A 26182-nucleotide genomic window follows, 5' to 3' on the forward strand; every position below is an offset into this window, starting at 1 on the left:
TTGGGGAATATAAAGAAAGTTCAAGGAACCTGGAATAGAGGTGATGGATAAGAAACACTGAGCACACAATGAGATAAACACTAGCTAGCTGGTAAGTGAACTCGGGACAATGGAAGCAAAAAGAGGAGCCAGACTTGGGGTGGGGTGAGAAGAGGTGTTTCACAAATAGCATTTGTGTTGGGAAAAGGTGAGGGCAGGAAGAGTGGAACTCCCAGCAGAAGGAATAAGGTAGGAAAAGGCCGAATGGTACCTTCCCTGGGACTGCAAGCCTCCTTTTGTAAAACTGGGGAGCAGACAGAACACAGGTTTCTACCTGAACCATCCTAATTGCCCAAAGAAAGGCCAGTTGCTTTAAACATAAACACATGAAATAAAGTAAAAGAAAAGAAAATTAGGGAGCAGATAATTCTAGACTCACAAGATGAGCGGATTAACACATTGATGTTGCAAAGTGTTGAGGGAGGAATAAAACAGAAAAGGGAAATATTGTATGAGTCTGTATAAGTGCCGTTATTATAAAGCTGTCTCTAAATGGTCTGTGGCAATTATTCTAAAATGCACAACAGCTGTATTTGTCCCCTTTCTGCCACTGCTGAAATTTACACTGTCATTGCTCCAGGAGGATAGCTTGGCACTAATAACAGGCTGGCTGACTATGGCTGGAGTGTGACAGACCTCTAGTTAGAGCCCTTAAAGAGGAGAGAGGAGTGGGAAAATGAAAAGCACAGTGGAAGCCAAAGTAGATGCAGTCAGAGCACCGCCTTGTGGCAGCCATTGCACCTGCAGCTCCAGGGAACATCCATCCAACCTATTGTCCGTTGTACTTTAGTGTTCACGTTTCCACAGCTTGAAAGTCATGCCATGCCTCTATTCATGCCTCTTGTCTTCTTTGCTCTAAACATTCCTCTCCAGGTTCCCCAACACCAATTCATCTAATCTATTTCTACTTTGCTTGCAACTGTCAACAAATTCCTCTTTGCTTACTTCCTTACTCTTCCTTCTCCAAACTCTTGGTCCCAGGAGCACCCAAGTTTCCCAGTGATTCAGTGATGTTTGAAGAGGTAGTTTCTCTTTCTCCCTAAGAGTGGAAATAAAGAAAGCCTTGGCTCTCCACTTCTGAAATGTTATAAAAAGTATTATTAAAAACCATATAAGGGCGTCTGGGTGTCTCAGTGGAGCGTCCAACTTCAGCTCAGGTCATGATCTCATGGTTTGTGGGTTCGAGCCCCATGTCGGGCTCTGTGCTGACAGCTCAGAGCCTGGAGCCTGCTTCCAATTCTGTGTCTCCCTCTCTCTGTCTCTGCCCCTCCCCCATGCATTCTCTCTCTCTCTCTCTCTCTCCATCCCTCCCTCCCTCCCTCCCTCCCTCAAAAATAAACATTAAAAAGATAAGAGATGAGTTTAAAAATTTTTTAGTGTTTATTTATTTTTTGAGAGAAAGTGACAGAGTGTGAATGGGGGAGGGACAGAGAGAGAGGGACACACAGAATCTGCAGCAGGCTCCAGGCTCTGAGCTGTCAGCAAAGAGCCTGATGCAGGACTTGAACCCATGAACCCTGAGATCATGACCTGAGCCAAAGTTGGATGCTCAACCAACTGAACCACCTAGGAGCCCCAAAACTAATAAAGAATTTTAATGTTATAAAGGTCTACCTTTTCTAGAATGTCATATAGTTAGAATCATACAGTATGTAGCCATTTCAGAATCAGACTTGTAAATACAGAGAACTGATGGTCGCCAGAGGGGTGGGTTTGGGGGTTGGGCAAAATAGGTGAAGAGGAGTGGGAGATACAGGCTTCCAGTTATGGAGTGAATAAGCCACCAGAAAAAAAGGCACAGCATAAGGAACATAGTCAATGGTATTGTAATAGCGATGTATCAGGATGTATCAGGACAGACCAGTAGCCACACTTGTGAACACAGCATAACATATAAACTTCTTGTATCACTATGTTGTACATATGAAACTAATGTAACATTGTGTGTCTATTATACTTAAATAAAACATAAAATAAAACCATGCATTTTCTCTAAGCACTAGGTTAGGGGCATTACACAAATTTTGATATATTGTATATTCATTACTTTTCTGTCTTAAATATTTCCTAACCTCTCATGATTTTTCTTGCCCCACAGATTATTTAGAAGTAAGTTGTTTATTTTAAAATTTGGGATGTCTTTCTAGATATTGTACGATCTTCCTCGACTTATGATGAGGTTACATCCCCATGAACCCATCATAAGTTGAAAATATCATTAAGCAGAAAATGCATTTAATACACCTAACTTACCAAACATCATAGCTTAGCCTACCTGACCTTAGCTGGGCTCACAACACTTACATTAGCCTACAGTGGGAGAAATTCATCTAGCGCAAAGCCTATTTTATAATAAAGTTTAATCTCTCATATAATTTACTCAATACTATACTGAAAGTGAAAACCCGAAACCAGAATGGTTGCATGGGTATAGAATGGTTGTAGGTGGATCAATCGTCGACCCTGGCGACCATGTGGCTGACTGGGCACGGTGGCACAAAGCTGCTGCCCAGTGTCACAACAGAGAACCATACTGTACAGCAGCAGCTCAGGAAAAGATCAAAATTCAAAATTCATAGTGGTTTCTAATGAATGTGTATCACTTTTGCACCATTGTGAGGTTGAAAAATTGTAAGTGGGATCTTCAAAAGTTGGGGACCATCCGTACTGTTCTTGACTTGCAATTTAATTTTGTTGTGGTAAAAGAACATATTCGACGATTTCAATAATCTTATTTTGATTGAGAGCTGTTTTGTGGGTTAGCATATGATTTGTTGTAAAAGCACCGTGTGTACTGAAAGGAAGGTGCAGTCTGACATCGTTGGATGTAACATTCTGTGAATAACAATTAGATCAAGGTGGTAGACAGTGTTGTTTGGGTTATATTTTTACGGTTCTTTTCTGTCTCTTGTTGCACCACTTCCTGTGGGGTGTTAAAACCTCCTACTACCATTGTGGAATTGTCCATTTCTTCTTTTTATCCTTTCAATTTTTGCTTCATGCATTTTAGGAGCTCTGTTATTAGGCACATACACATTGACCCACATTTACGAATATCACGTCTTCTTGATGAAGCCATGTATCCATCATTATAAAATGGCCCCGTTTCTGATAATACTCTTTGCCACAGGTCTGTTTTGTCTGGTATTAATAACCACTGTGGCCTTTCTATGCTTATTTACGTGCTTTAACAGAATACCACAGACTGGTTGGCTTAAAAATAACAGGAACTTATTTCTCACCATTCTCGGGGCTGGAAGTCTAAGGTCAGGGTGTAAGCATGATCAAGTTCTGGTGAGGGACCTCTTCAGGGTTGCAGGTTGCTGGCTTCTTGTATCCTCGTATAATGGAAAGGGGACTAGAGAACTCTCTGGGGCCATAATATATAATAAGGGCATTAATTTCATCATGAGGGCTCCACCTTCATGACCTAATCACCCCCCAGAAGGCCTCACTTCCTAATTGGGGGTTAAGATTTCAATATATGAATGGGGGGGGGGGGTGGTGGAAACAAACATTCAGTCCATGGCACATGGTATGTCTTCTCTTTCCATCTACTTGCTTTCAGCCTACATGTGTGTTTATATTTAAAGCACATCTCTTACATATAGCATATTTGGGTCTTCTTTTTCATTTCATTTTGTTAATTTCTGCCTTTTAATTGGAATATTTGATCCACTAATATTTAAAGTAGTTTTTGATACGTTTGGATTTAAGTTACCCATTTTATTATTTGTATTTTATATTCTTTTTTTAAAAAAAACTCCTCCTTTTCTGCCTACTTTTGGATTTTAACTTTTTAAAAATTTTAAATGTTTATTTATTCTTTAAATAGATATATAGAGAGAGAGACAGAGCACGAGCAAGGGAGGGAGGGCAGAATGGGCGACAAAGAATCTGAAGCAGGCTCCAGGCTCCAAGCTATCAGCACAGAACCTGACACAGGTCTCAAACTCACAAACCATGAGATCATGACCTGAGCTGAAGTTGGATGCTTAACCGAATAGGCCACCCAGGCACCCCTGGATTTTTTTGGTTTTTAATAAAGATTACCTATTGGCTTTTGAGCTATACTTTTTGCACAACTTTTTTTAGTGGTTATACTAGAAATTAAAATAAACATTGTTCACACAGTCTACTTTTCAAGTTACTACAGCACTTTCCCATCAAATGTAGTTACCATGCAATCATTTGGTTCCATTTACTGGCCCCTGCCATCACCATGCTCTGTTGTGTCATGTGTTACATCTAAATACTTTTCCTTTACACAATACGTACCCTACTATAAAGCCAAGTCAATGACTTTTTCATTTCAAATACTGAATGTTTAAGCTTGATTTTTTTTTCATTTTGTTATTATGTTTTATAATTATCTGTGGAGGTTCTTCCATTTTGCTTACTACAAGTATGGTTTCCTTTACTTCACAGAGCTTAGTTATCACAGACACTTTAATGTTCTTGTCTAATGGATTCTAACATCTTCATCTGGCCTGTCTTTTCTCTTGGTAAGAGGTCATATTTTCCTGGTTCTTTATATATCGAGTAATTTGGGATTGTATTCCTACATATTATGTTTGTTTTTAATGTTTTTTTATTTTTTTGAGAAAGAGAGAGAGAGCAAGAGAGAGGGAGGGTTGGGATATAGAGAGAGGGAGACACAGAATTGGAAGCAGGCTCCAGGCTCCAAGCTGTCAGCACAGAGCCCGATGCAGGGCTTGAACCCATGAACTGTGACATCATGACCTGACCTGAAGTCAGACGTTTAACCAACTGAGCCACCCAGGTGCCCCCTTATATATTATGTTTTACCGAGACTCTCAATTCTCTGTCTAAAGGATGGAGAGGGTGTTTGTGTGTGTGTGTGTGTGTGTGTGTGTGTGTGTGTGTGTGTGTGTGTGTAACCTCTTTCTCCAATGAATGTTGATGTTTTTGTGCTTTGGCAGTGAATTAATTTGGTGAGACCCAAACTGCAAACTGTCTCTTTTGGACACAGGCAACAGCTCAAAGCTCATCTGATTTCTTCTGTCCTTTTTGAGGTGCTTTGCGGCTGGTGGAAGGGTCAGCCAGAGACGTGGTTAGACTCTGCACAAAAACCTGGGGATCTTTTTCTCTACCTCTCTCCTCTTCACAATTCCCTCCCTTTCTTTTGGGTTGCCATGTTTGTCCTAAACTCTAGTTTTCGGTTCCTCAGGCCAGAAGCCTGGTTGGTTTTCCACTAGCACTTCAACCACCGCGTGTCATGCTGTGACTATGGTCCGTTATCTGAGTAAAGCTGAAATACTGGGGCACACACCCCTCTTCGGACCTTTCTGCCACGTTACGACTCCCTCTTGAAACCTCTATTCAAGCTCCAGATACTTCAGGTACTTTTTATTTTGTCCAGACTTTGTAACTGTTATCTGTTAGACAGCAGATTTGATAAGATCTTAATCCTCCATACCAAAAGCAACATTCTTGATTAATTTATTTTATAAATTAAAAAAAAAATTTTTAATGTTTATATTTGAGAAAGAGACAGAGAGAGAGTGCACAAGTAGGGGAGGGGCAGGGAGAGAGGGAGACACAGAATCCGAAGCAGGCTCCAGGCTCTGACCTTTCAGCACAGAGCCCGATGCGAGGCCCGAACTCACAAACTGTGAGATCATGACCTGAGCTGAAGTCGGACACTTAATGGGCTGAGCCACCCAGGCGCCGCTCGATTAATTTATTTTAAAAAGCAACACAGTGGGGTGCCTGGGTGGCTCAGTCAGTTGGGTGTCGAACTCTTGATTTCAGCTCAGGTCATGATCTCATGGTTCACGAGTTCAAGTCCCATGTCGGGCTCCATGTTGATGGTGTGGAGCATGCTTTGGATTCTCTCTCTCTCCTCTCTCTCTGCTCCTTCCCTGTGCATGCACATATGCTAACTTTTTCTCTCTTAAAATAAATAAACTTAAAAAAAGGCAATACTATCTCAGCAACATAAAAAGAAAATAAATGTAACTTGTTATGGACTGAACATAATCATCAAAATCACAATTATTAATTACTAAGTTTTCAAATCTGAAGAAAAATAAATAAGAACTACAAGTAACAATGAATCACATAACTTCTGTAAAAAAAATGAAAGTATTTTCAGTCTGTCATTTATAAGAGGACAAATGAGTTCTAGTAGCTGTTAAATACCAAGATAAGGGCTTACATTGTATATACATACCACATCTTCTTTAGTCATCATTCAATGGACATTTGGGTTCTTTCCATAATTTGACTATTGTTGATAGTGTTGCTATAAATATTGGGGTACATGTGCCCCTTCGAATCAGCATTTTTCCATCCTTTGGATAAATACCTAGTAGTGCAATTACTGGGTCATAGGATAGTTCTATTTTTAATTCTTTGAGGAACCTCCATACTGTTTTCCAGAGTGGCTGCACCAGTTTGCATTCCCATCAACAGTGCAAAAGTGTTCCCCTTTCTCCACATCCTCGCCAACACCTGTTGTTTCCTGAGTTGTTCAGTATAGCCATTGTGACCAGCGTGAGGTGGTACCTCATTGTGGCTTTGATTTACATTTCTCTGATGATGAGTGATGTTGAGCATCTTTTCATGTGTCTGTTGGCCACCCGGATGTCTTCTTTGGAAAAGTATCTATTCATGTCTTCCACCCATTTCTTCACCGGATTATGTGGTTTTGGGTTGTTGAGCTTGATATGTTCTTTATAGATTTTGGATACCAACGCTTTATCCAATATAGCCTTTGCAGATATCTTCTCCCATTCTGTCTGTTGCCTTTTAGTTCTACTGATTGTTTCCTTTGCTGTGCAGAAGCTTTTTATCTTATATGCAATGGAATATTACTCAGTGATCAAAAAGAATAAAATTTTGCCATTTGCAATGTGGATGGAACTAAAGTATTATTATGCTAAGCAAATTAATTCAGTCAGAGAAAGACAAATACCATATGATTTCACGCACATGTGGAATTTAAGAAACAAAACAGATGAGCATAGGGGAAGGGAAGGAAAAATAAAAACAGGGAGGGAGGCAAACCATAAAAGACTCTTAAGTACAGATAATAAACTGAGGGTTGCTGGAGGGGAGGTTGGTGGGGGGGATGGGCTAAATGGGTTATGGGCATTAAGGAGGGCACTTGTTGGGATGAGCGCTGGGTGTTATATGGGAGTGATGAAGCACTGGGCTCTACTCCTGAAACCAACACTACACTAACTTGAGTTTAAATTAAAAAAAAAAAAAAAAAAAGGTAAGGGCTTACAACACCAAAGCTTCAGATTTTTAGTCTTTATGATAACCAAGACAGAGATTCCCAAATAATGTGTGTCCGTGGTGGGGGGGAAGCCAAAATATATACCATATATGGCTTTTCTAGTATGGTTAAATACTAAGAATGAATTCCTAGACAAGAAAAGAAACAAAAACATCACTTTTGTTAAACTTTTGCTTCAATAAGTGCTCCTTCCCCAACCAGGAACCTCTAGCACTGGCTCTGAACAGGCAGGCTTCCTTGGTAATGTCCACAAAGTGACAGAAAGGGGCTCTTGACCTTATTCAGTTTGAGCAATGCAAATTTTGTTTTTATAAAAATCAAAACTTATTTAAGTGTCACTTCATAATGCGGAAAGTATTTTCATCACGTTCTCCCAGCGAGGTCACCACCAGATCATGGACCTGCTCACCATGATCAAGCCAGAGTGTTGGTCTGGCTGCTATTCCATTCTCTTTGTCTTGCCAATGAATTAATGAGCTTTAACATATGACAATAATTGTGGGGATCACTGTTCCTCTTTCCATAAAGTTAAGGGAACCAAATTTGAGAATCCTCTACTTCAAATAACATGACTAGTAATTTCGAGCTAAGTAACTTTTCCACATCTTTTTACTCCTTGGTACTAGAGAATCGTGATTTGCACAGACCAGCTCTCTGAACTGCCAGCCCAAAGCACGCACTACGTACCTGTCCTCCTGAACACAACTGATGTCCCTTCTATGGAGTGGCGTCTCCTCACAAAAATGGCTCAAGAGTCCACTCTATTCAGGACACTGTCTTCCTTTGGTTTTCACTTTCTGGTTACTCTGGAGAAGTGGAAGAGACAATAAATACTCCAACAAACCACTGTTTCCAAATTTTAAAGTTGTTCCCTTCAACATTCCAGGTCTAAATAAAATTCTAAAACTCTCTTCTCTCATGGGAAGAAAAAAATCCCACAAAAGCAAAAACAAAAACCCATTCAACTTCTGCCCCCCTCTGGCAGAGACCATCAAATATTTTCCCCCCTTTTGACTCCACGTTGTCGCCTTTCTCTTCCGGGATGGCTCTCAGGCACCTCTAGGCCTTAAATGCCACAGAGAATGGCTTACAAAACTGAAAAAGCTACCCAGTCCCTTAAGGGCAAGGGTCTCCAGGCAGTGATCCCACCCACCTTCAATGGGGTGCCCTCTACTCCCTCTGGCTATGTTCTTTAGAAACAGATGAACCAGTTCTTATTAATGATACATACTTAGACAGGGCTAGAGATTTGCATTTTAGTTATATCTGAAAGACTTTGGGTTATACTACGGTGAGATTCTCTAGGAATTGCTTACTTGCAAGATAAACTGCTCTGTAGTAGGATGACCAGACAATTTAACATCCAATCCTAGAAGTTAGAGGAAGGAAAAGCTACCAAAAATCATTCCGGGAAAACAGGTGGTAAACCGTAATTGCCCCAGGCAAACTGGGACCTGTGGTTAACTCCACCTATAACTAGTCTTTAATGGCCTGCCAAGACTCCCATTGTCTTACTCTCTGCTTTCTCTGTCAACTCAGTTCAGGTAACACCTCCTCCGAGAAATCTTTACAGGCTGTTTCTTCTAATGATTCATCTTTCCTGGGTTTCTTTAAGCCAGAATCTTATATTTTACCTCAGCCTATAGAAAGAGAGCTAGACTGCTTAGCTTAGAATCATGGCTCCTGTCTTTATAGGAGAAAAGTCTTGGGTAAAGTACTTTACCTTTCTCCTCATTTGTAAAGGAGGTATTAATAATAACAGCACTTCATAGGGTCTCCTGAGGATTAGTTCATACATGCAAAGCACTCAGGACACCACCTAGCCTATAAGTGCTCAGTGAAGTTATTACTTCCTCTAAAAATGTTCTGTTTTCTTCCAAGGTCAACTTATCAGATCAGTAAAAACATCTGCATTTCCGAAGGCAAGTTTGTATTAGTTACTCTGGCCTCATCTATTTTTTCAAATTCTGATATTTTGAGGAGGAAGATTTTTCACTTCAATGGGGCCCTGGGTGAAAAAATTAAGTCACCTTAAGTTCCAATTTATGCTTCTAATACTTGCTGCATTATACAAACTTCTATTTTTTTTTTTCCTGGGTAGCTTTCTGGTTTTTATCTTAAATGATATTTTCGGTTTCTGTAGGAGGCCACAACTTTGACATAGAAGTCTTTCCCCAAATCTTGAAGCTAAAGAGGAAAATGTTTTATAAAATAGAATTTCTAGCTCATTGGACATCATCTAAAATATGGATTTGGGGCACACTCTGCATAAAATGGAATGGTAATATTTTTCATTTATCTTGATGATAGTTCAAATTATAATTCCAGAGAATTTTTTTAATGTTTATTTTTTTGACACACACACACACACACACACACACACAGAGTGTGAGCAGGGGAGGGACAGAGAGCGTGAGAGGGAGACACAGAATCTGAAGCAGGCTCCAGACTCTGAGCTCCAGCACAGAGCCTGACTCGGGGCTCAAACTCACAGACCGCGAGATCATGACCTGAGCCAAAGTGGGATGCTTAACTGACGGAGCCACGCAGGGGCCCCTAATTTCAGAGAATGTTAAATTTCTGCCTCATGCATCAGCCGGCATTCAAAAGGGTAACCTGCAAACTACAGAGACTTTTCTCAATATTTTTTGAGGGCACGGAAACATCATTAGAGCAAGGATTGATAGGCTTTTCATTTTAAGTTTAATGTTCTTTTAAACTTTTGTATTACTGAGTAGTTAATAAAATTTATGTAAAATGATAGAATGAACCCTCATGTAAATACCACTTGATTTATGAAACCAGAACATTAGGAGTACCTGTAAATTCCCTTATATGCCCGTTCCCTATCCCTTCCCTTCCCTTGTCTATCCCTTCCCTTCCCATCCCTTCCTTCAGAGCTTCTAGTTCAAATTTTGTGTTTATAATATTCAGGCTTTCATTTGTAGTTTAACCATATGTTTATCTCCCTAGATGACATATTATTTGATGGTTTTTGTAATTCATACAAATGGAATTACATTATGTGCCATCTTCTGTGATTTGCTTGATCCCCTACAGTACTATGTTCCTAAGATTCATCCATGATATTGCATAGCTGTAATTCACTCATTTTAACTGCTCTATAAAGTTCCATCGAATGACAACACAAAACAATTGATCAGTTTTACCGTTGATATATTTAGGTTGATCCCTGCTTCATCTGCCATTAAAAGTGTTAAGAACATCTTACACATATATCCTAACTAACACTAAGAATTGTTCTAGGATACATACTTAGGACATGCTGAATGTGAGGCACACACAACTTCAAATTTTAGTACCAGATGCCAAATTTTTCCAAAGTGGCTGTGCTAATTTACACTACCAGCGAGTGTGTAAGTGTTCTCCCATTGCTCCACATTCTTGACCACACTTGTAATTGTGGTATTTAAAAATTTTTGCCAACTGGATGCATGACATGGCATCTTTGTGGTCTTAATTCCTGTGTTCCTCATTATCAGTGAGTTCAGCATCTTTCAACTGCTTGGGTTTCCTTTTCTATCCAGCATCTGCACAGCGTTTGGCTGTTCCTTCTATTACACTGTCTCTTTTGTAAAGGTTTTTCACCTGGTCTGGATCATTGGTTCTCAACTGGAGAATATGCCCCTTAGGGAACATTTTGCAATGTCTGGAGACATTTATGATGGTCATAGGTAGGCAGCAGAGAGCTACTGGCATCTAGTAGAGAGAGGCCAGAGATGATGCCAAAACATCCTACAGTGCATTGGACAGGCCTCAAAACAAAGAGGTATCTGGTCCCAACATGTTAACAGTGCCAAGGTTTGGAAATTTTGTTCTGGATACTAATATGTTATCAGTTACATTGTTACAATTATTTTCTCCCAGTTTGTGGATATTTTTTTCTCATGGTACCTTTTAACGAAGAGAAATTCTTAATCTTTTGTTAATTTTTTTAAAATGTTTATTTATTTTTGAGAGAGGGAGAGAGAGCGTGAGTGGGGGAGGAGCAGAGAGAGACAGAGACAGAATCTGGCTCCAGGCTTTGAGCTGTCAGCACAGAGCCCGACGCCAGGCTTGAACCCACGAACCATGAGATCATGACCTGAGCCGAAATCGGAAACTTAACTGACTGAGCCACCCAGGCGCCCTGAGAAATTCTTAATTTTAGCATTAATTAAAGTTACCAACTTTTCTTTTATGGTTTGTACTTTTGTATCTGATTAAAAGAAGTTCTCCTATCCTCAAAGTATAATCTCCAACTGGATGTTTAAAATTTTTTTAATTTTGCTTTTTCAAAGTCTTTAATCCACCTAAAACTGGTTTCTACTTATGATGTAAGCTAAGACTCCAAAATTAATTTTTTATACGGATAACTAGTTGTCTGAGTACCATTTATGAAAAGTCCATCTGACGCCCACTGGTCTACAATGCTGGTTTGTCAAAAATCAAGTTTGCAGAAGTACGCTTATTTCTGGTTCTTTATTATCACCTCTCAATCTGGAAGCTAAAGTTATATTCACCTTCTTATAAAAGGAAAATTGAATCCCACAGGTTAAAGGCTTTCATGAATTCTGAAGAAAACAGATTTAAGATGTTTGTTTTATGTTTTTTTCTTTTTTAGTGTTTGTTTTCTAGAGAAACAAAAACAAGGAGATATGAGGTTGTTATTTTGCATACTAAGGCCAAATACCTTGAAAATGAAAATGAACTCATTCACCTGACTGAATGGGTAACAAACTACATTTGCCTACAGTACACATTTCAGGAAGGCCAGAAATTCGTTTTTCAAGTAGCCAAAGAGAGCCTTTTCGGAGACACTTTCAGAACACCTATAATTTAACCTTGTAATTCATCTAATTATTTAATCTAGGGGTTATAACAGAAATATCCATACTGTTTCCAAAACAGTGAGAAAGGCCATTTTCCTCACTGCTAAGAAGCTGGCCTGTAAGGACATTTCTGACTAGATTGTTCCTGGAAAGGAATCCACTGCTCAGAGAACAGTCATACCTGTCAATCAACCTCAGCCTTCAGCTCTCAGTTCCAGTTGCTCCAAAGACAGGGGCAGAAACTATTTACAGAGTGAAACAGAGAAGAAATAGAAGTATGCATTTCCGTCTTTCTCCTTTTTTCTTTTCCTAACACGTTCCCTTCATTCTTTTATCCCACAAGCTCCACACAAGTATTCAATAACACAAAATGGGATCATTTTATTACAATACAAATTCTGTTTTGGGTTTGAAGTAAGTCACCAACAGAAATATAAATCCATTGATTCAGAGAAAGTAACTTAGCATGGGGGCAAACAGTTTTCAGGGAAAGAAAAAAAATTCAATTTCTCCTTCAGGAAAACAGCCCCAAAACTATTATTCCCCTTTGAAATATGCCAATTACTTGCTATTGCCCCTTATTTTTTTTTCCTGAACACTCTTGAAAGGATTATCAACTAATAATGTAATTATTCTGGAGCCTTCACGTATGGGTTTCAAGAAGGAATAAGAAAAGATTTTCTGTGGTGACAGCGCATGTTCCATGATGTCCATTTTTGATATTTGATCACCATGAAACTTGCCAACTGATGGCCAAGCACTGACGCAGACTCTTCATTAAATACTCTTGTTTGGACAGGGTGTCTCTAGCTGACTACCGTGTCCAAGATCAGGTGGTAGTTAAACACAAGGAGGCGAAGAAGATTTGTCAATCTAGAGCCCTCAAACTGATTATATCGAATTTATTAGATCTGGAGTTCTGTTTAGATCCACACAGCAGAAAGATGCTCAGTCAAAATTCAGGGGCCTATTATTTACCAAATGGCCTGTATACACTTTTTTTCCCCCAGAAATACGAGTATAGGAGGTGTCTGGTAGTTTTTCAAGGAAGTGTTCATGAATAAGTTACAGGTTTTCCACCCCATTTACTCCCATTAAACAAGCAATTTCCTAAAATGAATGTGCAAAGACAAACAAGAGTTGTTGCAGAGACATGGTCAAGACACACAGAAATAGAGCTTTCTGGTAATTTAGAAATATGCGAAGCTGTAAATAAATCATACTGAGAAATCAACTTGTTTTGCAGTGACTCCAGGGTTGAGGCCATGAGCCTCAGGTGTGGAACTCATGGGGGAAAAAAAAAAGGCAAAGGCATAACCATAAAAGTCCTGCAACCATCAGACACACACACACAGTCGGCCTGTTGCACGTGGAAGATTCTGATCACTCTGTCAGTTTACCTGGCAGGGAAAAGGGAACCTCTGTGTCTCCAGGTGAAAAGCAGCAGCAGTCATGGCCCCGGGTCCTGTGAGTAGCCAGGTTTCGGACGGGAACTGCTCCTGTTCTGCACCTGTTTCCTGGTGCCACAAGCTGGGCTCACCGGCAGACTAGAAAGGCCTGCAGGTGAAACATCACAATCACATGGGCAACAACGCCAGGAGCACAGGGTGAAAGGCCACGATCCACACCAAATTCACACCCAAGATACCGCCAGAGGCCCAGATCAGGAAAATGGCATAACCACACCGCTAAAAAAGGGCTCTTCCACACCAGGCCTCTACTGAGATTTGGGACAGCCAAATGGGTGCCAACCGAACGGCGGTCAGTGATAACACGTGAATAATGTGAAACATGGTTAGTAGTTAGGATTTCCATCTAACTGTTGAAAATGCAATTTCAGATCGGGGGAGGCACTGAGTTCTTAATACGCCGTCAGGAGCAGCTGGCTCGGGCTTAACCAAATAGATTGCAATTCTAGTTTGAACTCCAGAAAACCGCAAAGGGGACAACGCGCCAACTCACTCCCCACGCCCAGGTGTGTGCGGGTGCTGGGCAGCAGGGATGAGTGGGTCTGGTCCGTCTGGGTAACTCTGGCCAGACCAGGGCGCTCAGCCTCCGCCTCTCCCTACAAACGACGGGTAACCCCTCCAGCGCCTGGACTCCCAAGCGACTCTACTGCCAGGTGGGAAACCGTCCAGAGCGCGGGCTCCAGACAGCTTCCCGAGGCCGAGAGCAGCTTGAACTCTTCCGCGAGACGGCCTGGGGCGGGAGCGAGTCGTCCACGCTTCCCAACCATTTCCTGGGCGCCAACAGCCCCGGAACGCCGGCGCCGCTGACCGTTAGCCGCGGGCGGGGCCTGAGTCACGTGACCCGCGCCGGGTCAAAAGCCTGCGTGCGCGGGAGCACGCAGAGCCGCTCGGCCCCGGGCCGCGCGCCTTGCGTGCGCGCGCAGGCCGGGGGGCGGGGCGTGTGGGACGAGCCTCCGGCGGGCTCGAGGCGGAGGCGGGGCCGAAGAGGGGTGGAGGGCGGGGCGGGGCATAGCTACCTTCTCCTCCTCCTCCGTCTCCCCCGCCTCCTCCGCCTCCTCCGCCTCCACCTCCTCCACCACCACCACCACCTCCTCCTCCTCCTCCTCCTCCTCCTCCACCTCCTGAGAGGCTGGGCTGGCGGCGGCGGCGGGAGCCGGATGACCCGCGGAGGGGCGCCTCGGCCATGACTGCGGAGCTGCAGCAGGACGACGCGGCCGGAGCAGCGGACCGGCGCGGCTCGGTGGGCCCCGCGGCGGCGAGCGGGGGCCGGGGGAGGCACGGGGTCCCGGGAGGGGAGGGGGCTGCGGGGCGCGGGCCGGAGCGGCGCGGGCCCGGGCGGGCCTGCGGGGCTGCGGGGCTAGGGGCGGGAGGGGGCTACGGAGGGCGCGGGCGCTGGCCGGGCGGGGGCGAGGGCAGTGCGCCGGCGAAGGGGCTGAAGTCTTTGCAGGGCTCGGGTCGCAGGGATCGGGGACGCCCTTCGAGTCCGCGGCGAGCTCATGTTGGGAGGGGAGTAGGTATAAAGGGCAGGACTTGGGGTTGTGTGCATCAGGGCTTTTTCGGGGGAGCGCTCGTGGGCCCTGACCTGGATGAGAAACTTCCGAAGGTGGCAGCTTAGGTGGGTTTTGTTGTTTGTTTTCATTTTTAAGTCCCTTTTATACAGTAGTGTTTTGAAGTGTCTAAGCAGACCGAACTTAGCTGACTTAAAGGAGGGATTTATCAACACCTTGTAAAAAAGACCAGGGGTCCTGGTTACCACTCCCTCCCTCCCTTCCCTTACCGCTGCCACCCTCGCTTTTTTTTTTTTTTTTTTAAATAAAGCAACCTCCCCAGTGCATTCATCCCTGGATTTTTAAGGAGGGAGGAGGAACAGCGCGAGGAATACAAGGTATGCTCACAAGTGCCTTCCCATTCCTATTATCTGAGAAGATTGAAACCGATACAGGGATTTCTGGGCTAAGTGGGTGAGAGTGGAACACTGGTTTGGGAGCAAATCAAAAGGCTGATAATGCCCGTGTGAAGAAACTTGGGAAGTAGGCAATTTGAGAACGTCTTCTAAGGTTGCTTTGGAATGCTGTAACAACATTACCTCCTCACCCCTCAACTACTGTGCTTTTTGGAGACCGAATGGGAAACGTGTGCCAGGGATGCAAATGAGAGTTCGGAAATGAGGAATTTCATAAACATTTACAATACAAAGCTGTCAGATACCTCCACGTGGGAAACCGGTTATGGCTCTTTATTGTGTTCCTGCGCACAGGAGAGCAGTATTGTGGAAGTGAACACACTTCCTTTTTGAACTCCTGTAGTAAGAGATACCTCCTGGTCCTGGGCTCCAAAATGAAAGTAATGTGGATGTATTTCATGTGCTGATTTCTAATGGGGATGCTATTGTTAGGTGTTCACAAATGCCCATTGGAATCTGAGTCAGGATTTTCTCTGGTTTCACAGATCGTTTCTATTTCATTTAGGACAGTGACTTCAAAACAGGTGGGAAACATCTTAGTTTTGAGACCGTTGGGTTGATTTTAGGGAAGAGGCTATTTTAAGGGAGAGTAAGTCATGCTTAAATTTGTTGGGGACCATGTGCCTGTTAATCAAAGGCATCTTCATTTACCTCTGCCACAGTGGCCACTATCAGCATTCCCTACAAGTTTGTATGTGAGGTGTTTGATGAGCACTTGTATGTAAGTCATAGCTATTTTTGGAAAACTTGGAAGTCCCGTTGGCTGTGGCTGGCTGGAGTAGTACCCTGACTCCTGGCCATCTGCAGAGTGATGACATTCAGTGTTCTTCCCAGTGATTCGCCCCATGCAGACAAATGATAAGCTTGGAATGCTCGATAATGTTTGCCCTCTTTGTTTTTGCTAATGAAGATGCTTGAAATTAGCAGGCTGGGTTGAAGGAATTCTATACAGGGAAACTACTTTTCACATCTCAGAGGAAAGGTTTTAATAACTTCCTCCTCTTGATGAGTTTCATGTTAGAATGGCTCTATTTTGGATTCTCTGAAGAATTCTACATTTCCCTTAAAGGGTCCTCAATTGTTCTAGTTGGGAACAGTTATCCTGTCCTGACACTCAGAAGCTATTTAAAACCTAGAATGCTTCCCTTCCCTTATTGGTCAGTTGTGCATGGGACAGACAGAACCCTTCATAGCCTCCCAAGAATTTTAGTGAGAAAAATGTAGTACTCTTGAAATATGTTCTCAGTATGTACTAGCGACTGAAAGAGGATACTTTGTGATATTACTGAATACCCCAGACTGATATTCGAATTATCTATAGAAATTACTTACAGGCAGGTTTCTGTGTTTTTTCTTTCCTTATTTTTTTAAGAAAATTTTTTAATGTTTGTTTATTTTGGGGAGAGACAGAGCGTGAGCAGGGGAGGGGCAGAGAAAGAGGGAGGCACAGAATCCAAAGCAGACTCCAGGCTCCGAGCTGTCAGCGCAGAGCCCGATGCAAGGCTCAAACCCACAAACCATGAGATCCTGACCTGTGCTGAAGTCAGATGCTTAACTGAGCCACCCAGGCACCCAACAGGTTTCTGTGTTTTAATCACTTCTCGACTTGGATAAAAACCAGCAGCGCAGTTTACTGTTGTTGTAGGATAAACAACTTGAAGTCAGGTTGGTTCTTATAAACCTGTCATCCTTGGCAGCTGTACTAGAATTCATCACATGTTCTTGATGCTAACTGGAGCCCTATGAAAACCTGCCAGTTTCAGTGAAAATTTAATGTTCTTTTTGCTTCCTCTTGATTTATGGGCTTTTTATTCACGTTTACCTTGTCTCATTAGTTGTGATTTTTGGAACATCAGTCAGTGGTTGGCTTTCCCAACTTTTTTTTTTTTTTTTTTGAGGGAGAGAGAGAGGTGGGGGTGCAGAGAGAGAGGGGGAGAGAGAGAGGTGGGGGTGCAGAGAGAGATGGGGACAGAGGGTCCAACGCAGGCTCCACACTGAAAGCAGCGAGCCCTGTGTGCGGCTCGAACTCCCCAACCATGAGATCATGACCTGAGCTGAAGTCAGATGCTCAATCGACTGAGCCACCCAGGCGCCCTGGCTTTCCCAACTTTAATGCCTCTTCAGCTACAGTTTCTGCTCACACGATGAGTACAATATTTATAAAAAGAATTGACAAGTAAGGCCTCACCAGGCAAGATCTTCCCATGTGTTACATTTCATCTAACAAGTTTAAACAGTAGCCAGTGAAGCATATGTTTCTTAAGGAGAATAATGATGCTGGTAATAGTAGCAGCTTACATTAATTGAGCATGTGCAGGACCCTGTGCTCAGAAATTAACATACGTTATCTCAGTACTCATGACAACTCCATGAAGTCTTCATATCGGAGGCTTTTACTTGTCAGATAATTTGCCCAGGATCACCCACCTAATAAACGATACAGCCAGGACTGAACACAGCAATTTTGAGTCTAAGAGCCCAAGATATCCTTGATCCTACTTCTTAGTCAATGGACCTGTTGTCGTAGGTCAGTACCTTTCTTTTACCCTCCAGAACTTTCCTCGTGTTTTAAACTTTGAATCCTGCCTACATTCTTTCTAAATATACATACAGTCTTCTTTTCTACTTGGTTCAGCCTGGTGCTAACTAAAGCGGTGTGTGTGTGTGTGTGTGTGTGTGTGTGTTTAAGGAGATTTCTTTCTTTCTTTCTTTCTTTCTTTCTTTCTTTCTTTCTTTCTTTCTTTCTTTTCCTCTCTTTCTTGTTTTTGCTCTTCAGTATCTCTTTTCTTGTGGTATGAGTTACCACCCTTCCCTTCCTTCCTTTTTTAGAGATGAATCTAGATGCATGGCGTCTAGAGAGCCTTTTGATTGTGATTGCTGGAGGAGGATGCTGCTGGCTTCAGCGGGTAGAAGCCAGGGATGCTGCCCAATGTCCTATGATGTGCAGACTAGCCCCCCAAAACAAAGAGTCCAGAATGTCAATAATGCTGAGCTTCAGAAACCCTGATCTAGGTGATGTCTCTCCTCGCTCTCCTAAATGATCTCACATTTCCTTGCCTCAAGCCTAAGCCCCAGATAGCTTCACTGTCTTCTATAATCTTGAGACTGAAAATATGGTCTGTGGACCAGCAGCATCTGAATCATCTAGGAGTGCCTTGGAAATGTAGAGATTTGGGTGTGTTAGAGCCAGCTTGTACTGCCTCTCCAGCTGAAAGTGTGTGTCTCTTCCCAACTCTGTGTTCAGTGACCTCATGGTGGTAGCTTGAAGTTCTCATGGTGGAAGTGTTTATACCAAGGAAATCAACAGTCTCCACAAATCAACATACCCCTGTTGAGGCCTCCACCCTAGACCTGTTGAATCACAGTTTGCCTTTTGACAACATCCCTGAGTGATAACTTTGAGAAGCTCTGCCCGACTGCGCAGAATTCCCACTTTCTTTTCTTTCATTTTCTTCTTGTTCTGTTAAGTTTATTCATTTATTTTTGAGAGAGATCAGGAGAGAGAGAATCCCAAGCAGGCTCGATCCCATGAGCCATGAGATCATGACCTGAGCCGAAAGCACAAGTTGGACGCTTAACCGACTGAGCCACCCAGATGCTCCAGAATTCCCATTGTCCATTCAGTTATGTACAGGTGTCCCCAGTCCTCCAACAAAATAGCAACAGAATTGCCTTCTGCCCTGTCCAGTGTTTGCCTTGTTCAGCACCTTCCTTTTGTTTACTTTTTGAACCGAGTTTCTAAATCCACCTGTTTCTTCTCTAGAGCATTTTCTCAATTACATTTGTAATTCCAATTCACTGTGGAAAACTTGGAAAACGCTCCCCCACCCGACCCTGTGGGCAAGACTAGCTCTTGGCAGTTGGAGGCACAGCCCCCAGACCAAGGCAAATTGGTTCCCAGCCTGCACCAGAGCAGCAGCGAGAACCCAGATAGGAAGCGATAGGAGGCTTTTACTGTTTGTCGCTTGGGAATGAAATGGATCGCTCGCAGGTGACCGGTGACTAACCACCTTTTCGTGAAATCCGTGGCTTTACAGAAGTAATTCTTTTTGCCATTCTGCTTTGGTTATTCAAGTACCAGCTCGAATCCCCTTCTCATGCTTTTATGTGTGATGATTCCTCATTGCCACTTTTTGGTTGCTATTTATTTTGGCAATTATCTTTATTGCTACTTATTATCATTTCTGGGTTTTTTTTTTCTTTTTTCCTAAAAACTTCCAGTGTGTATTTTTTGAATCATTTGCCACAGTCTTATCACAGACTAAAGTATTGTAGTTTACCCCCACTTCCGAACTGGCTACATCGTTTTACAACTTTCTTAGGAAAATGAGGCCTAGAAAAGATGTTTGAATTTATGTAATACGTACAGCCTTCTTCATCTTACAAATGCAGTAATGGGCCGGGGCGCCTGGGTGGCTCAGTCAGTTGAGTGTCCGACTTCGGCTCAGGTATGATCTCATGGGCATGATCTCATGGTTCGTGAGTTCAAGCCCTGCATCAGGCTCTGTGCAGACAGGACAGCTCAGAGCCTAGAGCCTGCTTTGGATTCTGTGTCTCCCTCTCTCTCTGCCCCTCCCCCACTCATTCTCATTTTCTCTCTCTCTCTCTCTCAAAAATAAATAAACATTAAAAAAATTTAAAAAACAAAAAAACAACAAACCCCAAATACAGTAACCGGTCTCAAGAGTTAATTTACTATTGATCTCATTGTCTAAGTCAGAACCCTGACCTCAGGCTTCAGTTCAGTGACTGGTTCGTACCCTCAGTGCTCCAGCTGCTTTACTTCCGGAACACTCTCTCTTGAACATTTTGGACCTGTATCACTCTGGTTCTTCTTCTCTTTTAGGGGCTAACCTGTTAGCTTTCTTGGTCGTTACTTTCCTTTTATGAACTTCTTCCAGATCTGCATTTGTAATCCTGACTTGCACATGACTTCTACTCCCCTATTTGCAAATGCTAGTTCAACAATTCTTGCATATCAGCATCCTTGGCTATGACCATTTGCTGCATAGCCACTTTCGCCACAGGTGCATGAGGCATGGGAATATATGCTTGTCATAATAGCATCTGCCTTATGCCATTTTCGGCCCTGAGCACTTTTTTGTACATACTCTGCAAGGTATGATTATTATGTCTTATTACAGGAGAGGACAGTCATACTCAGATCTTAATAGAGCTTAGAAAGGCCCAATATGAGATTTTAAACCAAAGCCTGTTTGGCTCCATGCTGCAGATGGGAAATGTGGCTTACCCGGGATTAAATTCTAAGTGGCAGAGTTGGGACCTCAAGCCATCCAGCTTTCTGCCTGGAACACATGCCTTTCTCAAACCAAACTTTTCAACTACCACTTGGTAATGTATGAAGTACGTTAGGGCGTATTCTCATCGAACCCATAGAGCAACCTTACGAAGTAAAATTCAGTGTGAGGAGGAAGTAGAATTTGCAAAGCGGTGCAAAGCGATCAAACCAAAACCAAAGCATAGGTCGTTTCTCCCAACCTCTGGATGAGTTTCATTGGGCAGGTAGGCCACAATATTTTCCATTTCTGTTTTCTTCTTCGTTTTCTCGTTGTACTAACACATCCTGTACGCATTACTTCATTTGGTGGTCACATCAGTGCCATCAAAGCTCATGGTACGTTTTTTTCCAGATGTGGAAATTGATGGCCTGGGAAGTTGAGATTTACCCAGAGGCTACTATGTGGTGGAATCTGGACCGTGTAGCACTATTCCCACTGTCTAGGCTTTCTACATAAAAAGGGAGGTCAAAATACCAGACATTCAAAGCTCAATTAAAGATCTGCGTCAGTAGGTGCTGGCAGCATGCCACATGATAGCTTGGTAGTCATTTTATTTATTTATTTTGAGAGAGAGACAGAACAAGCAGGGGAGGGGCAGAGAGGATCTAAAGCAGACTCTGCTGACAGTAGAGAGCCCGGTGTGAGCCTCGAACTCACAAACTATGAGATCATGACCTGAGTTGAAGTCAGACGCTTAACTCACTGAGCCACCCAGGCACCTGCTGATGGTCATTTTAAACTTGAATCATCCGAAAATAATATTTGCTTTCTCTAGTACTCTTGTCCAAGTTACTACTTTCCTGCTGTCCTTTTTCTTTTTTGTGTGTGTATATGTGTGAGCACAAATCTTTCTTGATTTTATTCAATTGAGGTGAAATTCACATAATATAAAATTAACTCTTTTAAATTTATTTTGAGAGAGAGAACGCACGCATATGCACAAGTGCGAGAAGGGACAGAAGGAGAGAGATGGAGAGAGTCCTAAGCAGGCTCCATGTTCAGGGCAGACTCCGACGCGGGGCTTGATCTCACAACTGTGAGAGCATGACCTGAGCCAAAATCAGTGACCTTTAGTATATGTATTCACGAATATTGTGCAGCCACCACCTTCGTGTAGTTCTAAAAACATTTTGAAAACCACAAGAGAAAACCCGTATCCACTAAGCAGTTACTCCCTAGTCCTTCCTTCGCTCGGGCCCCTGGCAACACGGATCTGCTTTCTGTCTCTCCATTTACTTATTTTGGATATTCCATATAAATGGAATCCTACAATATGGGACCTTTTGTGTCTGGCTTCTTTTACTTAGTATAACATTCTCATGTTTCAGCCACATTGTAGCTTGTATCTATCTGTGCTTCATTCATTTTAATGACTGGGTAGTATTCCACTCTGTGAATCTACTACATTTTATCCATTTTTCCATTGGTGGACAATTGAGTTGTATCTCCCTTTTGGCTTTTATGAATAGAGCTACTGTGAACATTCATGTGCAAACATTTTTGAGTACCTGTTTCTGATTCTTTTAGATATATTCCTCCAAGTAGAATTGCTGGGTCATATGGCAATTCTGTCTTGAGTCTTTTGGGGAACTGCCAAACCGTTTTCCATAGCAGGTGCGACATTTTATGTCCCTCCACCCCCAGCAGTGCACAAGGGTTTTAATTTCTCCACCTCCATCCTCTCCAAACATTTATTTTCCGTTTTTCCTTTGTTTTGTTGTATAAGAGCCATCCTCATGTGTGTGAAGTGGTAACTCATTATAATTTTGATTTGCATTTTCCTGATGGCTACTGTTGACCCTCTTTTCATGTGCTTATTGGCCATTTATGTAGTTTCTTTGGAGAAATGTCTGTTCAAGTCCTTTGCCCATTTTTCGAATTGCATTTGTTTGTGTTTGGTTGTTTGAATTATAAGAGTTGTAATATATCTGGATACTAGACTTTTACCAGATTTATGATTTGGAAATGTTTTCTCTCCTCCTGGAGGTTGTCATTTCATTTTCTTGATAATGTTTTTTGATGCACAAAAGTTTTTAATTTTGGTGAAGTCTTGTTTACCTCCTTTTTTTTTGTTGTTGTTGCTTATGCTTTTGGTGCCGTATCTAATCCATTGCCAAATCCAAGATCATGAAGATTTACTTCTATATTTTAAGAGTTTTGTCATTTTAGCGCTCATATTTAGGTTACTTATCCATTTTGAGTTAGTTTATGGTGGAGGTAGGGGTCCAACTTGATTCTTTTGCATGCGAATGTGTACTTGTGACAGCATCAGTTTTTGAAGAGACTAATTATTCCCCATCGAATGGTCTTGGCACCTTTGTCAGAGATTAATTGACCATAGATGTATGGTCAATTCCCAAGTCTATTCCCAAGTCTAAATTCCCAAGTCTAATTCACTGATCTGTATGTCAGTCCTTTGCCATATTACACTGGCATGATTCCTGTAGCTTTTTAATAGCTTTTGAAGTCCAGAAGTGTGAGTCCTCCAACTTTGTTTTGTTTGGTTTTTTCAATATTGTTTTGGCTCTTCAGGGCCCATTGAAATTCCTTATGAATTTGAGGCTCCACTTTTCTGTTTCTGCAAAAATGGCCGTTGGAATTTGGACAGAGATTGCATTGAATTTGCAGGTCACTTTGCATAATATTGCCATCTTAACAATATGAAGTCTTTTGAGATGGTTTATTTTGTGTGTCAGCCTGCCTGGAGAATGAGGTGCCCAGACATTTGGTCAATTGTATGTCTGTGAGGGTGCTTCTGAATAAGATTAACATTTGAGTTGTAGAGGGAGTAAAGCAGATTGCTCTCCCTGGTGTCTGTGGGCCTCATCCAATCAATTGAAAACCTGGATAGAACAAATAAGGCTGAGGAAGAGGGAAGGTCACCTACCTGACTGTTCAGCTGGGCCTTTGGTCTCCTGCCCTCAGACTGGAACTTACATTGTCAGCTCTCCTGGTTCTCTGGCTTTCCACCTGAGACTGGAACTACATCTCCAGCTCTTCTGGATGTGCAACTTGCCAACTGAAGATCTGGGGACTTATCAGCCTCCATGATTGCAAGCGCCAATTCCTTATAATAAATTACTTCTCACCCACCCATCTCCCCAACAGGAAACTAGGAAAGCAGTGTTCATTTACACACGCGCGCGCGCGCGCGCATGCACACGCCCTGTTGTTTGTTTCTTTCTCTGGAGAACCATGACTAATCCAGTCTTACAATGCATCAACCTGAATATCTTGCCATTCATTTACGTTTTCTTTAACTTTCTTCTTTTTTTTTTTTTTACAATGTTTTATACTTTTCAGAGTACAAGTCTATCACCTGTTTGGCTAAATTTGTTCCTAGGTATTTTACTTTTTTGGATATTATAAATGGGATTAAAATATATATGTGTGCGTTTATTTATTTATTTTTGGAGGAGTGCAAGCGGGGGAGGGGCAGAGAGCAAGGGAACAGAGGATCTGAAGCAAGTGGGCTGACAGCAGTGAGCCCGACACAGGGCTTGAACTCAACGAACCGCGAGATCGTGACCTGAGCTGAAGTCAGACCCTCAACGGACTGAGCCACCCAGGTGCCCCTGGAATTGTTTTTTTAATTTCTTTTTCATATTGTTCATTGCTGCTCTACAGAAACAGTTGATTTTTGCGTGTTGATCTTGTAGCAACTTTGCTGAATTGTAAGTCAGCAAACAAGCAGATGTAGCTCCTTTGGGGTTTTATGTATCCTGTCATCTGTGAACAGAGGCAGATCCTTTCCAGTTTGGATGCCTTTTCTTTTACTTGCCTAATTGCTCTGGCCAGAACTTTCAAAATGATGTTGAATAGCAGTGGTGAAAGTGGGCATCCTTGTCTTATTCCTGATTTTGGGATGGCTTTCTAGTCTTTGACTACTGAGTATGATATTAGCTGTGAGTTTTTGTTTTTGCTTTTTAATAAAGGCCCTTTTTATCATGTTGAGGGAATTCCCTTCCATTCCTAGTTTTCTGATTGTTTTTATCATGAAGAGGTGATGAATTTTGTCAAATGCTTTTTCAACATCAGTCAAGAGAACCGTGTGTTTTCTCCCCCTTGTTCTGTCAGTGTGGTATATTACATTGGTTGGGTTTCTCACTAGTCTCCTTTTCTGTAATGGTCAGCGGGATTCTCTCAGGCGTCCAGTTTCAAATATTTGACTAAACTCCGTTTCTCCATTCTTTGAGCTGTTCACTGTGTATCCCACCTTCTCCGTTCTCCTACCTGCATCCTCCCTGTCCAGTCACACCTGTTTTTATCGGTAGCTTTCTTTCCGTAGTCTCGTTTCGCCTTGAAATAGCTGTTCACCTGTGCTAGATTACCCTCCTTAAAGCACCTTTATTTTCCTTCCTATTTTTTCCCTGCCAAGGGACCTGTTTTCCATTGTTCATCAGATCAAGTCCAACCTCATGCTGACATTGAGAACCTTTCCTAATCCAGTCCCACACCACCTCTCAAGTCCCCGTTGCTTATCGCAAATAGAAACTGCACACAGAGTCCCTCCTAATAATAACTTCGAATTTCACTGTTAGATTTCTAAAACTGGAAGCATGTGGATTTGATTTCTTCTATCTTTGCCCTTACCTTCCTGGTTTCCCCCATTGACCTTAGCAATATATTACTAAATATGGCATTTTCTTTAATTTGGGAAGATGCATTCTGTATGTCCTTATTGGAACAGTTTCCCGGCCTCATTTCTTGTACTTGATTGGGGCACATATTCAGAGAAATGAAAAAGCCTTGTCTTAATGTGTTCTACAGTATGAAAGAAGAAAGTTGCAGGACGTGACATCCAGTTGAAAACATATATTCATGTGCATTGGCCATTTCTGGAAAGATACCATTATCTGGAAAGATAATGGTGGTTACTCCTGGGAAATGGGACTGAGATGGAAAGAAGGGAGAAATTCCTTTTCGCTGTGTATCCTTTTCTACTGTTGGAATTTCTCTGCGCATTTGAAAAAAAAGAGGTGAAAAAAATTGAAAAGTGAATAATGGTTAGTTCCTTCCTGGTTTTTAATTCGAGTTTAAACCCCCTTCTGTGCCACACGAGAGTGGCTACATTTTAAAAGCTTTTAATGCTTTTTAAAAACCATGGGCCAGTGGATGAACTGAAACCGTCCTTTTCATCACGTACCTACTTGATGCGTCATTGAAGTAAGTTGTGAAGTAGCCTCTTTCAGGGAGTTTAGTTTTGTTCACTAAAAAGGATAGAGAGTCTTATCCTCATGACATGTTATGAGTAAATAGGGGTTGTTGGAATAAACGTGGACTTGTTGCTGGAAGAACTGAGAAGGCACCAG

General features: G+C 42.3%; 2 protein-coding genes across 8 annotated transcripts in view; one reads left to right on the top strand and one right to left on the bottom strand.

The window, feature by feature from the left end:
* Positions 1–14433, bottom strand: part of HTR3B (5-hydroxytryptamine receptor 3B) — a 54118-nt gene extending 39685 nt beyond the window's left edge. The window contains 3 exon segments of the mRNA XM_053900484.1: positions 7994–8112; positions 12320–12380; positions 13539–14433. The gene's annotated coding sequence lies outside the window, so the exon portion shown is untranslated.
* A 213-nt stretch (positions 14434–14646) lies between these two features.
* USP28 (ubiquitin specific peptidase 28) overlaps positions 14647–26182 on the top strand; it is a 64924-nt gene continuing 53388 nt past the window's right edge. For 5 of the 7 annotated variants that reach the window (XM_053900477.1, XM_053900479.1, XM_053900478.1 and 2 more), the window contains exon 1: positions 14651–14847. In XM_053900477.1, the coding sequence (XP_053756452.1) occupies positions 14791–14847 (57 nt within the window). In that variant the 5' untranslated portion in view covers positions 14651–14790. Of the gene's footprint in view, positions 14848–26182 lie in introns of all 7 variants that reach the window. The other 2 variants (XM_053900483.1, XM_053900475.1) reach the window with 2 other exon arrangements.

The sequence above is a fragment of the Panthera pardus genome, unplaced genomic scaffold (assembly GCF_024362965.1).
Source record: "Panthera pardus isolate Hobbes unplaced genomic scaffold, ASM2436296v1 HiC_scaffold_12, whole genome shotgun sequence".
In the NCBI taxonomy this organism is placed as follows: domain Eukaryota; kingdom Metazoa; phylum Chordata; class Mammalia; order Carnivora; family Felidae; genus Panthera; species Panthera pardus.